This window comes from Daucus carota, chromosome 1 (assembly GCF_001625215.2).
Source record: "Daucus carota subsp. sativus chromosome 1, DH1 v3.0, whole genome shotgun sequence".
Classification (NCBI taxonomy): domain Eukaryota; kingdom Viridiplantae; phylum Streptophyta; class Magnoliopsida; order Apiales; family Apiaceae; genus Daucus; species Daucus carota.
The window spans coordinates 40,058,773-40,079,219 of record NC_030381.2 but is presented as its reverse complement, the minus strand read 5'-3'; the positions used below and the strand labels follow the sequence as shown (position 1 = coordinate 40,079,219).

The 20,447-nt window shown below is 30.6% G+C and overlaps 2 protein-coding genes across 4 annotated transcripts; both read right to left on the bottom strand.

The window, feature by feature from the left end:
- Positions 1–2,265: 2,265 nt before the first annotated feature.
- On the bottom strand, positions 2,266–7,051 carry LOC108205366 (uncharacterized). 3 transcript variants are annotated; one of them, XR_010286618.1, is made up of 3 exons: positions 6,244–6,971; positions 2,490–3,288; positions 2,266–2,387 (listed from the first exon to the last, which is right to left on the bottom strand). XR_010286618.1 is itself a non-coding variant. In XM_017375305.2 (2 exons), exons 1-2 carry the CDS (start codon positions 6,823–6,825, stop codon positions 2,554–2,556), a joined length of 1,317 nt encoding a protein of 438 aa, XP_017230794.1. In that variant the 5' UTR covers positions 6,826–7,051; the 3' UTR covers positions 2,266–2,553. The 3 variants fall into 3 exon arrangements, 1 of the variants encoding a protein (XP_017230794.1); XR_010286619.1 differs by having other exon boundaries at positions 2,266–2,377; XM_017375305.2 differs by having other exon boundaries at positions 2,266–3,288; positions 6,244–7,051.
- Positions 7,052–8,120: 1,069 nt separating this feature from the next.
- Positions 8,121–12,664, bottom strand: LOC108220306 (sialyltransferase-like protein 1). Its single transcript, XM_017394401.2, has 11 exons — positions 12,448–12,664; positions 12,274–12,344; positions 11,064–11,150; positions 10,899–10,976; positions 10,732–10,823; positions 10,443–10,644; positions 10,229–10,319; positions 9,616–9,674; positions 8,973–9,121; positions 8,813–8,894; positions 8,121–8,716 (listed from the first exon to the last, which is right to left on the bottom strand). Exons 1-11 carry the CDS (start codon positions 12,554–12,556, stop codon positions 8,324–8,326), a joined length of 1,413 nt encoding a protein of 470 aa, XP_017249890.1. The 5' UTR covers positions 12,557–12,664; the 3' UTR covers positions 8,121–8,323.
- Positions 12,665–20,447: the final 7,783 nt, after the last annotated feature.

Here is a 20,447-nt window from a genome sequence, read left to right as displayed (position 1 = left end):
CATCTGAGGAATTCACTCTAACTTGAATGTATGAAAATATCCCACATCAATTGAAAGTTAAATCTGTAATTTTACATGTGTATTCTCTCAAGTAAAACTTATAAATGAAATTATTTTCAAATTGTGGCAGGTCATGAAACAATGAACATATTAACCTTGAAAAAAATATTGAGATTTATTACTCTCTTATATAATATGTTATGGCATAAATTTAAATAATTAATAACTCAATATGATTATAATGCAAAAATTATATAATCATATACATGATTTAGAAAAACATGAATATCAAATAGTGATAGGAATAAGGTTATATTGAAGATAGTTAAAGTTTAAACAATATTTAGAAGAAGAAGTTATGTTCAATCCTCGGTAAATAATAAAGTTCTAAGACATGTAGGTTTATAAGTATTCTAATAATTTAAATTGAAGTGTCAAAAGATCTGGTGTATTTACGTTGATACTGACTTGTCAATTAGAATGTACAGTAATGCAGATTGGAAGACTTAACATAGTATCAATCATCTATGAGCTAGATTAGTTGCACTAAGCGTCAACACACATGAAGAAGATCAACATCTCCATTTGACTCTAAAAGGATAATACAAGTCATACTTGTTAATCCCTAATGATAGTTTGTGTAAGTCTAGACAACCCTATCTATTACATGGGAATATCAACTCATCACGAGAACATGACGGGTAGATAATACTATGTCCGTAGAGGCATCCGAAGATATGAATACGCATGTTAAAGAAGTCATCAACAATTTTGAAGGATTTTGAAGTATTCAAGATTATAGAACCAATGAAGATGTTATTCAAGTATTTTGAAGGTTTTAGTGCACTTGCAATAATTATTTTTAATCGTTGCTGAAGTAATGATTGTTCGAAATCATTAGTAGAAGCAAGATATATTAGTACCTATTCAGTTATGAAAAAAGCACCGAATAAATCACATCATGATATTGATCATCATCTCAACAAGGGGATTGGAAGTAGTTCTCAAATAAAAGATATATACCTGAAAAATTGGTGGATAAAACCAAGCCCACTTCTTTGTTGTGATTGACCCTCATCGGGTCTTCAATCATGCTTTTATATTCTACCTAACATTAATTTCATTTGTTGTTTGTTGAATAAAGCATGCTTGTACATTAACAAGATTAAGTCATCTTGACAATCTTGAAACTGTTTGTTTGTTCCATAATTTTGTACCTAGTCAAATACGTGATATGACTTGTGATTAATATGTAAATATCAATACTAGGATATTTCTCTCTTTACAATTCACTAGATACAATAAAGACATCAACAGAAGAATATTATCAAGATCATACCCTGCAAGATTGAAAAATAAAGCAAAATAAATATTTGTGAACTTAGAAATGTTCTAGATAAGTTGGTTCTATCACACATAGACAAGTCAAGTGGTTTACTGATACCTTTTACCGAAAACTTGAAATGTCGGCGAAAGAGCTACCGCAAACTTCATAGCTACCAAAAACTCAAGCTATAACAAAACTTTAGATTGCTTCCATATAGTCAAATCAAAAACACTAGGTAGTAAACTCTCTACATAGTGGTCAAAATTCGAATGTTTTCTCGAATCAGTTAGTTAACTAGCTATTACTCTCTAGAGTATTATATCTAAATTTTCTATGAGAAATGATGAGATCACTTGAAAAAAATAGAGAGACTTAGGTATTTGGTTCTTATGTTTTTACTAACCATCAGGATTCAATACCCAAATCAAATACTAATCCAAAGTAGAAAGACAAAATTCCTGATGATCAGGTTGTTCAATCTGACTATGATGCTAAGAATGTGAAACTGTCATAGACTCTAAAAAGGTCTAAATAGAGGTGTTTTCGGAAAAAAAAATTATAATAACAACACTTTAATGTTACCAACGAGTTACTAATATTGGAATATGTATAGTTAATAATTTAGAATATAAAATAAATAAATAAATAATATGTATAGTGAATAATTTATATATAAATATATAATATTATATTTTCGGGTCAGGTTTCCTAAATTCAAAAATTCGAGCGTGGGCAGAGTACAGATCAAGTATCCATAAAAAAATGTGGCATCCCTAGTAAAAACCATCATCTCCAATTCCTCGGCTACACACAAGAGATTACCTAGCAAAGACGAACAAAGGCATCCCTAGTAAAAACCCTTATCTCCAATTTCTCAGCTACACACGAGAGATTACCTAGCAAAGATGAACAAAGAATAGCAGAAATGCACTTGGGAATACTGAATAATTGCCAATTGATTACTGTATCAAAGAAAGAAAGAAAATGCTACAATACGTTGGAAAATCCCTGGGCATCATATTCATGTTTCCTTTCCGTACTTGAAAGATACTGTAGTAATCTTGAAATAAATAAAACAAAAGTTATAAGTGGAAAACGTATCACTACCTTAAATAAGTTGCAGGGCAATTCCAATCAATAAATATATGCTCAATTCCATTACCTCAAAACAATTAATTATTCAAAATCTCATCTGTAGTATTCAATGGTAGTAAGCTGTGTACTTGCTAGAGAAGTCTGAGGTGGGCAGTGTCGTTCATTCTTTTTATCTGCCACCCCGTTTTCCATGAATGTTGCAGAACAGTAACAGAAGAATCATCTATGCAGATTTTATTTGACATTACAGGACTGCAACCTAAGAGACCTGTGAGAAGGCATTTAATCGGCACTGAATGTGTAAAAACGCCCACAGAACAGGATGTGAAAGCAGGAGAGGTCAAGGTAAATGGAGTGGTTCGGACATTCAATTCGCGTGATGGGGCTTGGTGATTTGGTTCTCGAGGGGTCATCTCATCATCAGCCTCGTTGTCTCCAGTTCCGGTAACAATCTGAAGTCTGCTCTTACCAGACTTTTTCCTAGGAGGGACTTTTCGGGGTTTGTGTAGCAAGTCCCAGTGAGGTGATGGAAGAGAAGGCCCAACTTGATCATGGATAATATGATTGGGAGCTTGAGGATTATGTTGAAGGAAACTAGGATTCTCAACTGGATCTGGTGGAGAGAAATCAGATCTTAGTTTCTCAGGTAATCCCACAATTGTTCCACTTAAGAACTGTATCATTCTGAATTCCACCTGTCTAAGTGATTCTCCTGAAGGTGCAGAGAAATCAGGCTGGAACCTATCCATTAAGCTCAACATCTCACGTGTGTGTACTTCTGACCGTTGACAACCCTCCCAAAGTCCTTGGCTCATGTCAATAAGTGCCTCTGAAGATTGTATTTGTTCATCCATAAAGTTTATCTCCTGCAAGAACGCATGGGCAAGGTAAATCATTTAACCGAAGTAATATATGTTTGACAACATCATTCAAACATAAAAAGTGATTATGACGAGCTATGGGAACCATTGTTACAGCAATATACTGTAATCACTTTCAGAAGTAAAATAAGTTCCACTGTGCTCTGATATATGATTATTCAAATTCTCAAAAGAAAGAATCTTACATATGCTACAAAATAATGAGTTCTTCCGCTGCTGAAAGCCTAATTTGGAGTCTAAGTATGCAAGTCATTGATATTATCATAATAAATATTAAGAAAGTACTCTCTTTGCATTGCAAAAATAAATGCATATAGCACCTTTGAGGAGTGACTAGTGAGTGAGTGTTATCCAACTCCTAACATTCTGATCTCTCCTTTATCTCATAGTTTATCTATTCTTAATTTTGGGAAAGTTAAAGAAATTTCTGACCATGAGTAGTCCCAAGATAAAGCTCCCCACAACCTGGACAGGATTATACAATTTTGATCAGCCAAGGCTTAAATACCGACATTACATATTCTCTGAGATTTTTGAATTTTCTTTTCTCTTGTTATATAAAGGACACTTACTGCTCAAGGCCTTCTAATATTAACTATTTACAGCTTTAAACTTTATATAATTACCTTCCTGCTAATCATGAGAAGCAACTACTCAATTCAAATTTGTATTAGATGCATGAGGAGCAGTGGGAAAGGTGGAAAGGAGAGAGGCTGAAACTGAGAGTGAAGTCTTTCCTCCCTGCTTCAGTTTGGGTTGTTTTGCAGTATATGAGGTTACTTAAGTGGTGGCTCAAGTTAATGTAAATGTCATGGTGCTGGGAAATTTATCTGGAAACTCTCTTAATTCTTCAGGACCAAGATAAAATTTCCCCGGACAAGTTGAAGTCAAGTATATAGCTACACTCTTTAACAAAACAAGTTTTTAATATTTAACTTGCAGATCCTGCAATTTGGGCCAGGAAGACTAATAAACTACACATACTTTGTGTTGATATGAACCAATCAACTCTTATAGGCAAGAGTTAGATGAATCTGAATGGCTAGACATCACACTGTGCAGTCGATTGATGGACCTGACCAGAAAATGTAATGACATGAAGGGGTTTACCATAAGGGCTAGAAATCAAAAATTTATTTCGTATTATTTTCTGTCTTGTCTTGCATGCTTAATAAGGTATTACAACGTTAATTAATGACGGCTAGAAATATAAATCTTTGTTGCTAATACAAAGAAATATTAAAATTTCATTAATATAATTTTCGATATTACAGGTAGAGTATCAGTCTTATCTGAAGCATTTACAACAGCCAACATGAGCAACATGAATTAGTTTTGCTGGTTTTTCAGGCAGCTGAATATATTAACCCCCATCTACATAAGTTAAAGCTCTTAAAAACCAAAACACAAATGCAACAATAGTCATTCACAGTGTAGAGTGTACATATACATACATGCATAAACATCTTTTACAATTCTGGATATTTAGGAAGACCGGGAGAGATAATAGCAGACCGAGGGAGATAATATAAGAAAGAGAACACAAGTAAAACTGGACTAGGAAGTTAAACTATGAACTAAGTTAGGAATATAATGGTATAACCTAAAATTAATATATCATAATTGACATTAAGCATTGATCAAATCATAAAGAGAAATGGAGATCAAATGTAGCAATGATAAAGTTGATTATTGAACAACAGATTCCTTTCAAATAAAAAAATTCCAGCCAATTTCAAATTGTACCTAATATCTATAAAGGCGGATAATAAAAGTCAAATTGGTTAATGGGGACAGTACTAAAAGAAAATTAAATTGGAAAGTAAAAAGATTGAAGCTTTGGGCAACATTTTCTTTCAGCAACAATTATTACACCTTTGATGGTAACTAGTTTTTAATTTAGATGGGTTGACAGAGGTCCAAATTCCCTTCATCTCGGTTTTTAAAAGTCATAGTAGATTTGAGATGATACTACCTCCATCCCAAATTAGATGAGCTCGTTGACTTTGGACACACACTTTAAAGTCCATTGACCGCATAGCTACGTTATTTATTTTTGAAATTTTATTTTTGCAAATAAAAATTTAAATATGAAATTTTCATTTACAGAAAAAAAATTAGAAAAATAAATTTCGGAGCTATACGGTCAATGCACCTTAAGTTACGTGCCCACAGTCAACTAGCTCATCTAATTTGGGATGGAGGGAGTAGTATTTTAATTGGGTCTGGAAGTCTGTACAGGAGGGTTACTGTGCTCATTATTTTTTGCAAACATAATTAGCAGTCATAACTACTATAAAGTGGAGTCACAAATCGACTGTGCCATGCAATGTACAGCCACTGAAATGCATTTAATAAGTTCGAACTTAGTAGCTCCTTCTTCATTACTGATACTATGGCACAGTCCATCAAAAGAAAGTCTCCTCCACAACTCTGCATCTGACATTAGTTTCTTTCCCTTCTCATTTGTATTCTATAGTAACATAAGAAGATACAAAAAAACTCACTGATTGTTACTTAGGGCATCTGACATACCGATTGATGGAATGGAATACATCCCTATCACATATTCTACTGCAATCTAACTCTCCCTTCCCTTTAACCTCTACTCTTCTTCGCAAGTTTCGATTCTAAGCAGACCTTGTTCCATTTGTTACAAGACCTAAATCACCTGACAATCCTCGATAGTGAAAACAATATACTACCATCAACTGCTAATATGATGACATTCAACCATAGTAGCACTTTGGCTTATAACGGGTCATATTAAGATATTTTAAGTTCACCTGAAATACCTAAACTATATGAAACATACAATACCTAAACTAAAACAAAAATTGACCATGATACATGTCCACAAAATCAACAATACATGTCCTCTAAAATGAGCATTATACGAAAATTGACCAGATCAAATAAAGCGCATAATGGAGAAAGAACCTGGCAAACAGCTATAGCCGTCAATCGTGCCCGATCCAAGGGAGAAGCATAAACAGCATTAAACCTCACCCCCTGTGATTTCAAAAAGACAGCCAACGCCCTGGCTTGCCTCTTGCCATTAGGCGTCAACGCAGCCTCAGGACACCTTCCAGGCACCAAATCAGGCCTTAAATTCATATGACACTCACCATGAGAAATCAAAAACACCTCAGTGACCGTGCGATCATCCTCCACCACATCCGCGGCACTAAAAGCCCTGGAAAAATGGGGAGGAGGAGGCAAAGCAGGAGGTGGGGCCAACACATTATAAGGGTCCCAAACCTTAATAGAAGGGCCCATCCTAGGAGTCCCAAATGCAGATAGCTGGGGAGACAAAGGAGATGCTGAGGAATGACAAGGTAACATTTCAGGTTCTTGTTCCAGAACCTTCTTAACCAGATTATCACCATCACCACCCATTAATCCATTTCTCCCATCATCATCATCAATATCATCTTCTGCTTCTAACAATTCTTCTTCTTCCTCCTCCTCCTCATCATCCTCCTCTTCTTCACCTACTTGTGAAGATTGAGAAGAACCCATTTGTCTGAACGAGATTTTGGAATCTGGGATCTGATCAAAATCTAATCTTTTTGTAATTGGGTTTAAGATTCGTATGGAATATTTATGGTCTGAAAATGATGTTAGATCTATCTATCGAGTTATATTATGTCTGCTTTTTACTGTGTGTTTCCAACATATATATGTCGAGATAGTATTATATGTATTTGTATATCTATTTTTATTTCCCGTTGAAATGGAGCCGCTTCTGTTCATTTAGTTTCACACCGCCCATGCTCAATAGACAATAATCATCATAGTCGGACTTCCCCGGTTTCCGAATCATGTTCTCACATTTTTCTAGTTTTTCTTCAGTTTTTAAACTTCATTTATTTCAATCACACGATAATAAACGAACTCGGTATTTTATTTATTTATTTATTTTAACTTAGAACCCGCAGCCACTATTTTTTGGGTGCGCACGTAATAACCTGCAAATCACGTGAATCAAGATAAACTGCACTTAAGCGACATGCTCTGATCCAGGAGGCATAATCACACATTCAAATGAACGTGATTTTAATTTTCGTCATTCTTAAATTATGAATGTTCTCACATTCTTGTCGTTGCGGTTTTTATTTTTTAATATCGAAAACTTTCGATTTCGATTGCAGTTTTATCCAAAAATCGAACTGAACCGAGATTTGTTCTCCTACTTTGTAGTGGAAGCTCTATGTCTTTTCTGCGAAAATAATATAAAACACTGATTATGTAAATTTTATTCGATCTATGATGTGCTTTGACTCTAATATATTTTTATTTTTAGAAAAAATAATATGTTTTTTGAGAAAGAAAAAATAACAATAATATGTTATTATTATTATTATTTCAAATATAAATTGAATATACTATTATTGTGACAAATGATGATATGGAATAATCTTACAGATCTATTGACATTCGATAAATGTAACCAAGTTTTCAGACAAGAAAAATGTGTAATTGTAGTGAATTTTTTCTGTACATTCTCTATGATTTTTATAATTTTTGGTTATGGTATCTTACCTGCACTTTGTATTACTCTCTTAATTAGTAAATTTGCTTATATTAAAACAGAAAATCGGATCCGTTAAAAATCTGACTAAGTTTCTTGCAATATTGCCGATCACAGGTTCAGACTATAGATCTCAAGGTCCGGTAGACATCCATCAGAAATTCTTCAGACGATTATGCTAGTAGCTCTCCAAAGGGTGGTTTATAAGATTCACTGTGGCATTAAACAAAAAGAATAGAGAAAAGGAAGCCCAATTCATACCTAAATTAAGCAGGCAGGCATATTAAATAAACAAATTTACATATTTCCTCTTCTACAAGCTTTAACCATCCACAATCCCGCTTAAAATCCCAAGCGAGATACTGATGATTGGAAGATAATGTACATATATTTTATCCTCTTTTCCTATATAGATTAAACATAGCAACAATGCTTCACAGAGAACCGTGTTTGTAAGAAAAAATATAGCCAACTTAAATATCTTGCTTATGCCTCAGATATAAGTGAATGTCTTACACAAACCAAATCATCCAATTTGTTGCCATCCATTTTGTACAGAGACACGCCTTCCATCTGAACATAGTGATCTTGTGCCTCCCTTCTCAAACTGGTAAACGGCATAACTTCCCATTTACTATAATTTGAATTCTTCCTGACAGGGCTCATGTCTGGGGATCCGGATATACGCCCGTTTCCATTGGAATCAGCATTGCCCCATACCTTACAGCTACCAAATTGCCCCAATCCATCGACTTGACCAACTTGACTCCTTTTCAAGCGCAAGGCAGCCGCATGAGCTCGCCCTATCATTTCTCGACTTGGCACATCTGACCAGTCCTGCATCCGTTCTGCTCTCATGGGAGAATGTATCCTAATAACCTGGAAGACAAAACCAAAAGCTAAATAAAAGAATTTATGGGTTTTTATACAGACTGTGTCATCAAATCTAACTTCTTTCATGTCAAAGTAACTTACACCAAGACATTCTAGAAGTTGGTAATACGCCCTTCCTTGAAGTGGATTGTGCCCTTTCCTTGGGGTGGAAAAGTACCTCGTCCTGAGATAACATTTTCACTTATGATCAGCGAGCACGATATATTACAAGTGATGGGTTCATTAAGAAATTTTAAATTACCATTCAGTATAGCCAGGATCAACAGTAAATCCGTATATGTCAACAATTTCACACATAGAAAGTGCTAGTTCAATGGATTTCATTCCAGTTCCTTTGGCACCTCTGCGCAACACAATTCCCTGGAAGAGGTAAACTGGATTTGGAATGCTCTGCATAAATATAACCAGAAACTCTTAGATATGCATGAATAGGATTTATTTATCTCCACGGTGCTAGTACCATGTAAAACTAAAATGTTGCATAATAGCTAGTTACAATCAGGAAGACGCTCCGCTCAGTGTTCAAGTTAACTCGAAACGTCACTCAAAAAAAAAAAAAAAAAAGTCGAAACGTTTCCTTTCACTTGTTAATGGAAAAGGGTATGGAAAAATATGAGCCTAGAGGTGGTTCTCCAGGGTTTTAAGATGCACTTGTAGAGGAATAGTTGCATAAAGTAGCAGAATGCCATAACACTCATGGAGCTAAGAAGACTCGATATACAGTTTGCAGTTGATCTGAACTTTCATTCTTCAGGTGTTCACAATCATTCTTACACTGAAATGATAAAGACTGAAATCTAAGTTAACCGACAGATGAAATCTTTTCCCTGATTTACTGAACATAATATTATACGTACTCTCCTAAATGTTCTTGAAGTCCCTACCTTTATCATTGCATTGAAGTCCCTGTGGGTGACACTTTTAATAATAAGTACCTCATCCGCTGCAAAAGAAGATAAACTATTTGAGAAACCAGCCAGGCTCAACTATTTTTTATCGGTAGTTTATTTTAAGGTTGTATGTACCATGCATATGCCAAGATAATCAGTTCTTAATTACATTCAGCATAGATATTAACATGTATTTTCAATTTTCTTTTAACAATTTATCATTGTTTAGGAGTAAGGAACAAACAATACACCCTAATTAATAAGGATTAATTTTAGTTTCACTCAACATGCAAAAGAATATAATAAAAAGTACAATACTGAGACTATGTTTATATATTGACCTATTTTTCATATAAACAGACATGCTGAAGTTGCTCAGTCATTAAGCTAACCGAGCAACTTAATACACAAAATATTCATTGATGAAATCAATCTCTGCTTGCCAGTTGCCACATAAAGATATTACTGTAACAAACATTTTATACTGATATATAAAATTAGATGCAAACTTTTTATGAATTTTTAGCTATATTAAGATATGGGAGACAGGATGATGCTTTGAAATATTTACAAGTACTCTTATATTTAAAGCATGTAGTAAATTTACTTGAGCCATCAAGAATCTTGACCATGTTACGAGCGGCACCCCTTACTACAAGCCTGAAATCCCTCTTTAAACCAACATGCTTCGCATATTTCTGCAAATTTAACAAAAGGTCAGCTGTCTAATATAGAGCTAGATGATCAACAGCAGCAGGTGAAATGTCAAAACATGAGCTTCAATTTTCATAGAATGAAACACTTAGAGAAAATCTCTTTACATCATTAACCGGGGCTTCATTATCTCGTATAACAGCATCATGACTATCAATTTCTTTTCCAAACTCTGTCTTCAAGAGATCTCCAGAGTTTCCAACAACTGCACATGTTTTAAACTGGCGAGGGCGAAATGGAGGCTTTCCTGGTAAGATTAAATTAAGATGCTCCTCACAAAGAGACCGGTTATAGCATTTCTCTGCACCCCTACAACAGTGAAATAACGGCATAATATTAATAATAAAAAATAGATTAAAAATTTATAGCAAAGTATCAACACAAACAAAATCCTACAGTTGTGCTATTCTCTTTGCAGCATACTCCAACCACCCATCTGGCCGAGCATCTAGATACTCTCTTGTCAAAACTGTAGTCATGTTACGATACTGCATTTCAGACACCTTCAGTTTAATCCATGTGATAAAACAGGATCTACCTTACTAGGCTAGCAGAAAATCTACCTGTTCCCACAACAAAATTGCTTCACAGACATCATAGCTGTACTCCAAAGGCTCAAAAACCTTAAATTGGGCATTGTACTGTGAAAAACAGAATAAACCATGGTCAAATCAATGTTAGTAAAAAAAATAAAAGGAATGAATGGAGAACTTAAACAAAATACATACCCATGTGCTGTTAGTGCCCTCAGGGAACTTGAGGACTAGTTTGCAGTGATCAATGATATTTGCAGTGAGCCCAAGTCCTCTATTTGCCTACACTCAACAAAGGATACCATTCAAACATAGCAAGTACAAAAAAGGAAACCCCCTGCAGGGGGCTACAGAAAAGATAAATGGTTAATCAACAAAATTACTGTCATTCAAACCTTACAGCCTTGTTATTTGTTATTACATACCCAACAAGGCATGATTCTAATAAGTAATAATATATCTGATGTGCATGACTAAAGAGGATCAGAAGGAAGGCACTGTATATCAATAGTTAAATGACTGAGCACATATTGGATTCTTTTTAGCAAAACAAAAACAAAGCTAGTTTTGGGGGATTATAAAACGAGGAACAACTTGTTAATTTGACTTTTTATAAGTCTTAACACTTACAACATCTGGAATTTATTTCTTTAATAGAGTTGTACCACATCGGTTGTGGAAGGGACAAATAGCTAAAAATATAAGCAACCAGATAACTCCATTGGTATGAGACCTTTTGGGAGGAGCCCAAAAACAAATCCGTGTGGACTTTGCCACGGCTACATTACTTACTGAACAATCAATTACAAGTAAAGAACGGAAATTTAGAAATAAGATTTGACAACAAATAACATAATTTAATATTTTGAATAAACAAGAACTCCATAATAGTTGTTTTTGGTAAGCGGAACAGACCAAAATTATCTCAAATCAATAATAGTAGTACATAAGAGCATATCCAACGGGGAAGGTTGGCTAAATTGAACTTGTAAGACATTATGTAAAATTTGTTAAACCTGTAACAATTTTGTTTCGATGGTACTAGCTATATTGATTGGCTACAATGGGGTTGGCTATAATGGCTAAATTAGACCTGTAAAACATTATGTAAAATTTGTTGAACTTGCAACACATTTTGTTTCGATGGTACGAGCTATATTGATTGGCTATATTTTAAAGATAGTATATCAAGATGCTATAAATAGAAGGTATTGTTTTTTATATGGTAATCGATGACGTGATATTTGCTGCCATAGCGGTTTGACAAATATAGTCATGAGTATATATACAAGCTTAAGCTGAATTCTATAATTACGGGATGAATGCAGGCAACAACAATGTAGAACAGATGACGCGTATATGAAGAAATAAAATCAAAGCAAGAAAAGTAGCGGAAAAAACATACAATGCATTGCTGAACATTGGACTGGAAATCAAATAAGATCCGAGCATCTTCCGATGGGATCTTATTTTTACCTGCAATAATACTAATAATTAACGAATAAAGAGAATAAAAGGAGTAAAATCTAAAAGGAAAGAGAAGAAAATGAATGAGGAGAGCTAGGGTTTGAAAAAGAACCGGTGAAGAAAGTGAATTGAACAGCGACAAAGAAGAGAGTGAAGATCGCAGCAGCAGAGATCAGATAGAGAATGGATGAACGAGAAGCTTTGTGCGGAGGTCTCTTCATGGTTGATGCCGCTCTTTCACTATCATTCAGTTGAGCTGGAGTTTTTGCATCGGAGATCCATCGGGATTTTATGATTTATCTTGTGTTACACTTACTCCTGTCACGGTTAATGACAAAAATTATATTGTTTTCAAATCGAATTACAGCAATACTACCTTACAAAAATTAAAAAAATCACGGGAAAATATATTTTTTTTCACCCAACTTAATGTAATTTTGGAAACTTGTCACTTAACTAAATTTATTTTCTTTTTAATTACTAATGTTAAGTTTGGATTTTATTTTAGCCACTAACTTAAGTTCGGATTTGATTACTAGCATTATGATAATTTTTTGTAGCATCATTTATACATAGTGATAATATGTAATATTCAGATGTGACGTATGTTTATATCTTTATACATAATATTAATAACATAAAATGAGCCGATAAAAAATTAAAATTAGGAAAAATCGTAATTAGAATTCTAAAGATTCAATACTATGTTAAAACTTATTTTAAAACAATTCACCCTCCCTGATAAGATAAAATGATGTATCATCTTTCATTATTAAAATTTCAATCGACTAGTTCAGTCTAAGATCTCTCTTAAATTTATTTTCATAAATTTTAATAATTTTATCTTATTACAATTTTCAAGATAAATAAATAGAGAGATAGAAAACTTAATATTCGATGATTGTGTTCTATGATGCATCATTTTATGTTATTATTACTCCCTTCGTCCCTCTCAGAGTTTACAGTATTACAGTATTTTATACTGCTTAGCACGTATTTCACAACTTTTATAAAATATAGTTTCATAACTTATTTTTGTGTGTAAAAATTCAAATGCTGATTTTTTTATTCAGAAAAAAATAAAATTATTTATGAAACTACATATTTTAGAAGCCGTAGAATGCGTGTAAAATTCTTATCACCAAAGGTAAATGATCCTGTAGACATAAAAAGTTCTATATATAAAGATACAAACATATATCAAATCATCAAAATAATACAGACTATCACTATATTTTAATAATGCTAAAAAAATTATCTTAATGTTAGTAATCAAATCCAAACTTAAGTTGGTGACTAAAATAAAATCCAAACCTACATTAGTGATTAAAAGGAAAAAAAATTTAGTTGAGTGGCAAATTTCTAAAAACACAATAAGTTGGGCGGCAAAAAAATATGTAGAAATTGCCCGCAGGGGTTGGTTCATCTGGTTAAAGAGGGGACTTGTATCCCCTTGGTCACAGGTTCGACTCCGAATGGAGGAGAATTTGCGCACCCGAAGGGCAGCGGCTGTGGGTTCCTATGTTAAAAAAAAAAAGATATGTAGAAATTAAAGCATTTATTAAAAAAAATCTTAAGCCTAATAATGAATTTATTTAGAGTAAATTTTCAAAATTGTGGCCAAAATTTACACCGATTTTCAAAAATTTGTCCAGGAGTTCAAAATTCTCATAAATGTGGCCAAAATTTGACTCCGTTTTTTAAAAGTGTGTCTCCTGTTAAATGTCACTAACAGAAATAACGGACAGAGGGATAAAAATGAATTCCAAATTCTCAAAATAATAGCCAAATTTTGATTCTGCTTTTAGAAGTGTGGCTCCCGTTAGATGTCACCAACGAGAGCCACATTTTTAAAAAGCGGGGCCAAAATATGGCCACCTTTCTGAGAATTTGAAACTTTAACCAATTTTTTAAAACTCACTGTAAGCTTTGGGCACAACTCTTAAGTTTACTAATTTAATAATAATTTCCTGAAAAAAAAAATATGTAATGTGAATAAGTCCTAACCCTTTAACATAACTAGCTTTTTTGGCCCGTGCTACGCACACGGTATTGATTCTTTGATTTTTATCGACTTAATCTATACTTTGCTTTAAAAAAAAAAACTTAATCTATACTTTATGTCGTGATTAATCCCAAATCTGGCGGGTAATCAGCGCAGTCAAATTATTTATTATGAGTTTTTAATTATAGAATTTTAAATGTTTATTAGCATTTTGTCTCGTGCTACGCACACGTGTATGTTTTTTTTTTTTTTATCGAGTTAACCTATACATTTTTATTAACAAACAGTATGATATGAGATATAAGTTATGAAAGCAACGTACGTAAGAGTCAAAATACTCGAGTTTTGTTATTAGCGAACAGTACGTTGTAGATGTTAAAAATAATATATACAAATGTCGATTGAAAAAATAAAATCACGCAACAGAAATTATAACGACGCGGACTATATAAATCTTTGTATTTAGAAATATATATAATTATTAACTTAACCTGATTATGCAGATTACAGAGCTTCCATCCATTCCCCAATTATAAAATTAAGGTGAATATGCTGATGATAGAGTTTCCTCCCGTCCTTAATAAAAATTGATAAATATGTTAAGAAATAATTAACCTTAAAGTAATACATCAATTAGGGAATACATATGTAGGGTTGCACTCCAGAAAGAACACTTTAAAAAAAGAACAACAAAGAACACTATCATAACACTTCATTTTTTATAAAAAATGATTTGTTAAGATTATAATTACATGGTTAAACACCAATTAAACTTAATATATGAAATCTAACACCCCAAACTCATGCAAATTAGTACTATGAAATATTATAGAATCCAGAATAGAATCAAGAACAGAATCCAGAATAGAATCATATAGATATATCTTTTGCACGATTATTTTACATAAAATCATGTTATTTTTAATTTATATTTATTGTTAAACATGGTGGATACTGTTTTTATTCATAATAAAACGTTAATCACCTTAAAATTTGAATTTAATTCAAGTTTTTGATGAGATTCTACATTTGATTCTAAAGTGTTCTGTGTTGTTCTTTTTTTAAGAGTGTTTTGTTTTGAGCAATGACCTACATATGTATTCATAATTTAGTTACATTACTAAAATTATATAATGCTATAATTATTGCCTATATTGAAAATTAATACTAAGAGAATATACGTGATAAATATCTATAACGGAATAGATTCTGTATTGATTTTATAACGGAATAGATTTTTCATTAATATCATTACAATAACCAAATATTTAATATAATAATAATATTTCATGTTTGGAATAAAAATTTATATGTTCATGAATCTATGATCAAATCATTATTTGTATAGTTAAAATAATAAAAAAATATTCGATAATTGTTTCTAAAACATTTATAAAAGATATGAAAAATAGTAATGACTATATAATTAAAATTTCTCGGCGTCGCCTAACGGCGACGCCTCGAATCTTAAATAAAACAACAAAAACTATAATAAACTATATGTAAAAATTTTATTGTTTAGTTATTTAAATGAAAATTTTCTCATTTATGAAAAATTTATTTAAATAAAAATATACATGTAGCATTTTCGCCTGTGCTACGCACACGGGTATGATTTTTTTTTATCTAGTTAAACTATAAATTTTTTATTAACAAACAGTATGATATGAGATATAAGTTATGAAAACTAACTTATGTAACATTCAAAATACTCGAGTTATGTTATTGACGATCAATACGTTGCAAATGTTAAAAATAATATATACGAATGTCAATTTAAAAAAAAAAATCACACAACTGAAATTATGACGACACGGACTATATAAATCTTTGAATTTAGAAACATAAATAATTATAAACTTAACCTGATTATACGTATTATAAAACTTCCATCCATTCCTTAATTATAGAATTAAGGTGAATATGTTGAGAAATAATTAGCCTTAAAGTAATAAATCAATAAAGGAATACATATGTAGTCATAATTCAGTTACATACTAAAACTATACATATGCTATAATTATTGCCTATTGAAAATTGATAATAAGGGGATATACATCATAAATATCTACAATGCAATAGATTCTGCATTGATTTTATGACGGAATAGATTTTTCATTAGTATTATTAATATAACCAAATATTTAATATAATAATATTTCGTGTTTGGAATAAAAATTTATATCTTCATGGATCTATGATCAAATCATTATTTGTATAGTTAAAATAATAAAAAAAATATTCGGTAATTTTTTCTAAAATATTTATAAAAGACATAAAAATAGTAATGACTATAAAATTAAAATTTCTTGGGATGCCTCGAATCTTAAATAAAATAACAAAAAAATATAATAAATTATATGTAAAAGTTTTATTGTTAAGTTATTTAAATGAAAATTTGCTCATTTATGAAAAATTTATTTAAATAAAAATATACTCGTAGCATTTTGACCCTTGCTACGTGCACGAGTATGATTTTTTGTTTTTTTATCTAGTTGAACTATACATTTTTTATTAATAAACAGTATAATATGAGATATAAGTTATGAAAGGCAACGTATGTAAGAATCAAAATACTCGAGTTATGTTATTGACGATCAGTACGTTGTAGATGTTAAAGATAATATATACAAATATCGATTGAAAAAAAATAAACTCATGCAACAGAAATTATGAGGACGCGGACTATATAAATCTTTGTATTTAGAACATAAATGATTATAAACACTTAATCTGATTATGCGTATTATAATTCTTCCATCCATACTTCATAATAAAATTAAGGTGAATATGCAAATGATAGAGTATTCTCCCTTCCTTAATAAAAATTGATAAATAGGTTAAGAAATAAATAACTTTAAGGTAATACATCAATAAAGAAATACATATGTAGTCATCATTCAGTTAGATTACTACAATTATATGCTACGATTATTGCTTATATTGAAAATTGATAATAAAAAGATATACGTGATAAATATTTATAATGGAATAGATTCTGTATTGATTTTATAAAGGAATAGATTTTTAATTAGTATCATTAATATAATCAAATATTTAATATAATAATAATATTTCATGTTTGGAATAAAAATTTATAACTTTATGGATCTATTATCAAATCATTATATGTATTGTTAAATAATCAAAAATATCAGGTATTATTTTCTAAAATATTTATAAAAGACACCAAAATAATAACGACTATAGAATTAAAATTTCTCGGCGTCGCCTAACGGCGACTCCTCGAATCTTAAATAAAATAACAAAAAATTATAATACACCGTATGTAAAATTTTTTATTGTCAAGTTATTTAAATAAAAATATGCTCCTTTATCAAATTTTTATTTCAATAAAAATATGCTCATAGCATTTTGGCCCGTGCTATGCACACGGGTATGATTTTTTGATTTTTTTATGTAGTTAAACTATACATTTTTTTATTGACAAACGGTATGATATGAGATATAAGTTCAGAAAGGCAGCGTAGGTAACAGTCAAAATACCCGAGTTATGTTATTGGCGATCAATACGCTGTAGATGTTAAAGGTAATATATACGAATGTCGAATGAAAAAAATAAAGCCATACAACAGAAATTATAACGACGCGTACTATATAAATTTTTGTATTTTGAAACATAAATAACAATAAACTTAACCCAGTTATGCAAGTTATAAAGCTTCCTTCCATTCCTTAATTATAAAATTATGGTGAATATGCTGCTGATAGAGTTTCCTCCCGTCCTTAATAAAAATTGATAAATATTTATAACGGGATATATTTTTCATTAATATCATTAATATAATCAAAAATTTGATATAATAATAGTATTTCATGTTTGGAATAAAAATCTATAAGTTTATGGATATATTATTAAATCATTATTTGTATTGTTAAAATAATAAAAAAATATTAAGTAATTTTTATCTAAAATATTTATAAAAAAACATGAAAATAGTAATGATTATATAATTAAAATTTCTCGGCGCCGCCTAACAGCGATGCCTCATACCTTAAATAAAATAGCAAAAAATAATAATAAACTGTATGCAAAGAATTTTATTGTTAAGTTATTTGAATAAAACGATGCTCATCTATCAAATTTTAATTCAAATAAAAAAATGCTCATAGCATTTTAGCCCGTGCTACGTACACAGATAGGATTTTTTTTGTTTTTTTTTCCGGTTAAGCTATACATTTTTTTATTAACAAACAGTATGATATGAGATATAAGTTATGAAAGACAACGTAATAGATTTTTCATTAGTATCATTAATTAAAGTGAATATGCTGATGATAGAGTTTCCTCCCGTCCTTAGTAAAAATTGATAAACATGTTAAAAAATAATTAACCTTCAAGGAATAATCAATAAAGAAATACATGTGTGATTTAAAAAGAAAAAAGAAATACATATGTAGTCATAATTGAGTTACATTACCAAAATTATATGCTACAATTATTGTCTATATTAGAAATTGACAATAAGAATATATACGTCATAAATATCAATAATGGAATAGATTCTGTATCGATTTTATAACGGAACAGATTTTTCATTAGTATCATTAATATAACAAAATTTTAATATAATAATAATAATTTATGTTTGAAATAAGTTTATGGATCTATTTTTAAATCATTAATTGTATAGTTAAAATAATTAAAAACTAAATTTTTTTCATAAAATTTTTTTAAAGACATGAAAATAGTAATGACTATATAATTAAAATTTATCGTTGTCGCCTAATGGCAACACCTCGTATCTTGAATAGAATAACAAAAAATTATAATAAATCGCATGTAAAATTTTTTATTGTTAATTTATTTAAATAAAAATATGCTCATTTATTACCACATGAAAATTATTTAAGCATTTTGGCCCGTGCACACACACAGGTATGAAAAAAATGCTCTATTAGTAATGAAATTATAACAAAAATTCTTGATCTGGAAATTGAATGTAATGAACATGAAAACTGTATAAATTAAACGAAAAAGTATTGTTGTAGTAATAAATGTCAAAAAAGTATTGTTGTAGTAATAAATGTCAAAAAGTATTCGCATATAAGCTATTACAGTCCAGATTCATGTATCGAAAATTTGTAAAACCGAGTGTATGAATACTTCCTTATATATCAAGAGCTGAAATTATGGAATGAGAAAAGACTCCATTAATTTGAATTTATAACAAAAAGTTTTGATTTGAAAATTAAATATAGTGTATATGTAAACCACCACATTTTATACAAAAATGGATTGTAATAATAAATGCCAAAATTATTGAAAATCAAATAAAATTTGACTATTTTTCCTTATTTACATAAAAGTTATAGCAGGCTAAATTCATGTATCTGAAAATTTTAAAAGTCTAATATATGGAAACTTCTTTATCAAGAGTTAAAATTGTGAAGTGAAAAAAAAATACTCCATTAATCGGAAATTAAAACAAAAAGTACATTTGAAAATTGAATATAGTAAATATGAAAACTGCACAAATTATACGAAAAAGTTTTGTAATATTAAATGCTAAAAAAAGTGGTAATCAAATTATGTTTGACTACGTTTCCTTTTTTGCTATGAATTATAGCAGTCTATATCCATGTATCAGAAAATATTCAAAAATAATAATTAATATATAAAAATATCAAAAGTCTTGATTTGAAAATTAAATGTATTGAATATGGAAATCAATATATATTATACAAAAAATGATTGTAATAATAACGGCCAAAATCAGTTAAATAAAATAAAATTCGACTATTTTTCCTTATTTACATATGGGTTATAGCATGATAGTCTCATGTATCCAAAAACTTAAAAGGTCAAATATATAAAAACTTTCTTATCAAGATCTAAAATTATGGAGTGAAAAAAAACTCTATTAATTTGAAATTATAACAAAAAGTCTTGATTTGAAAATTTAAATATAATGAACGTGGAAACCACAAACATTAAATGTAAATGGTATTTTAGTAATTAATGTCAACATCAATGAAAATCAAATAAAGTTTGGCTTCCCTATTTGCATATGAGCTATAACAGTCTAGATCTATGTATCCGAATATTTAAAAATCTAATATATAAAAACTTTCTTATCGAGAGC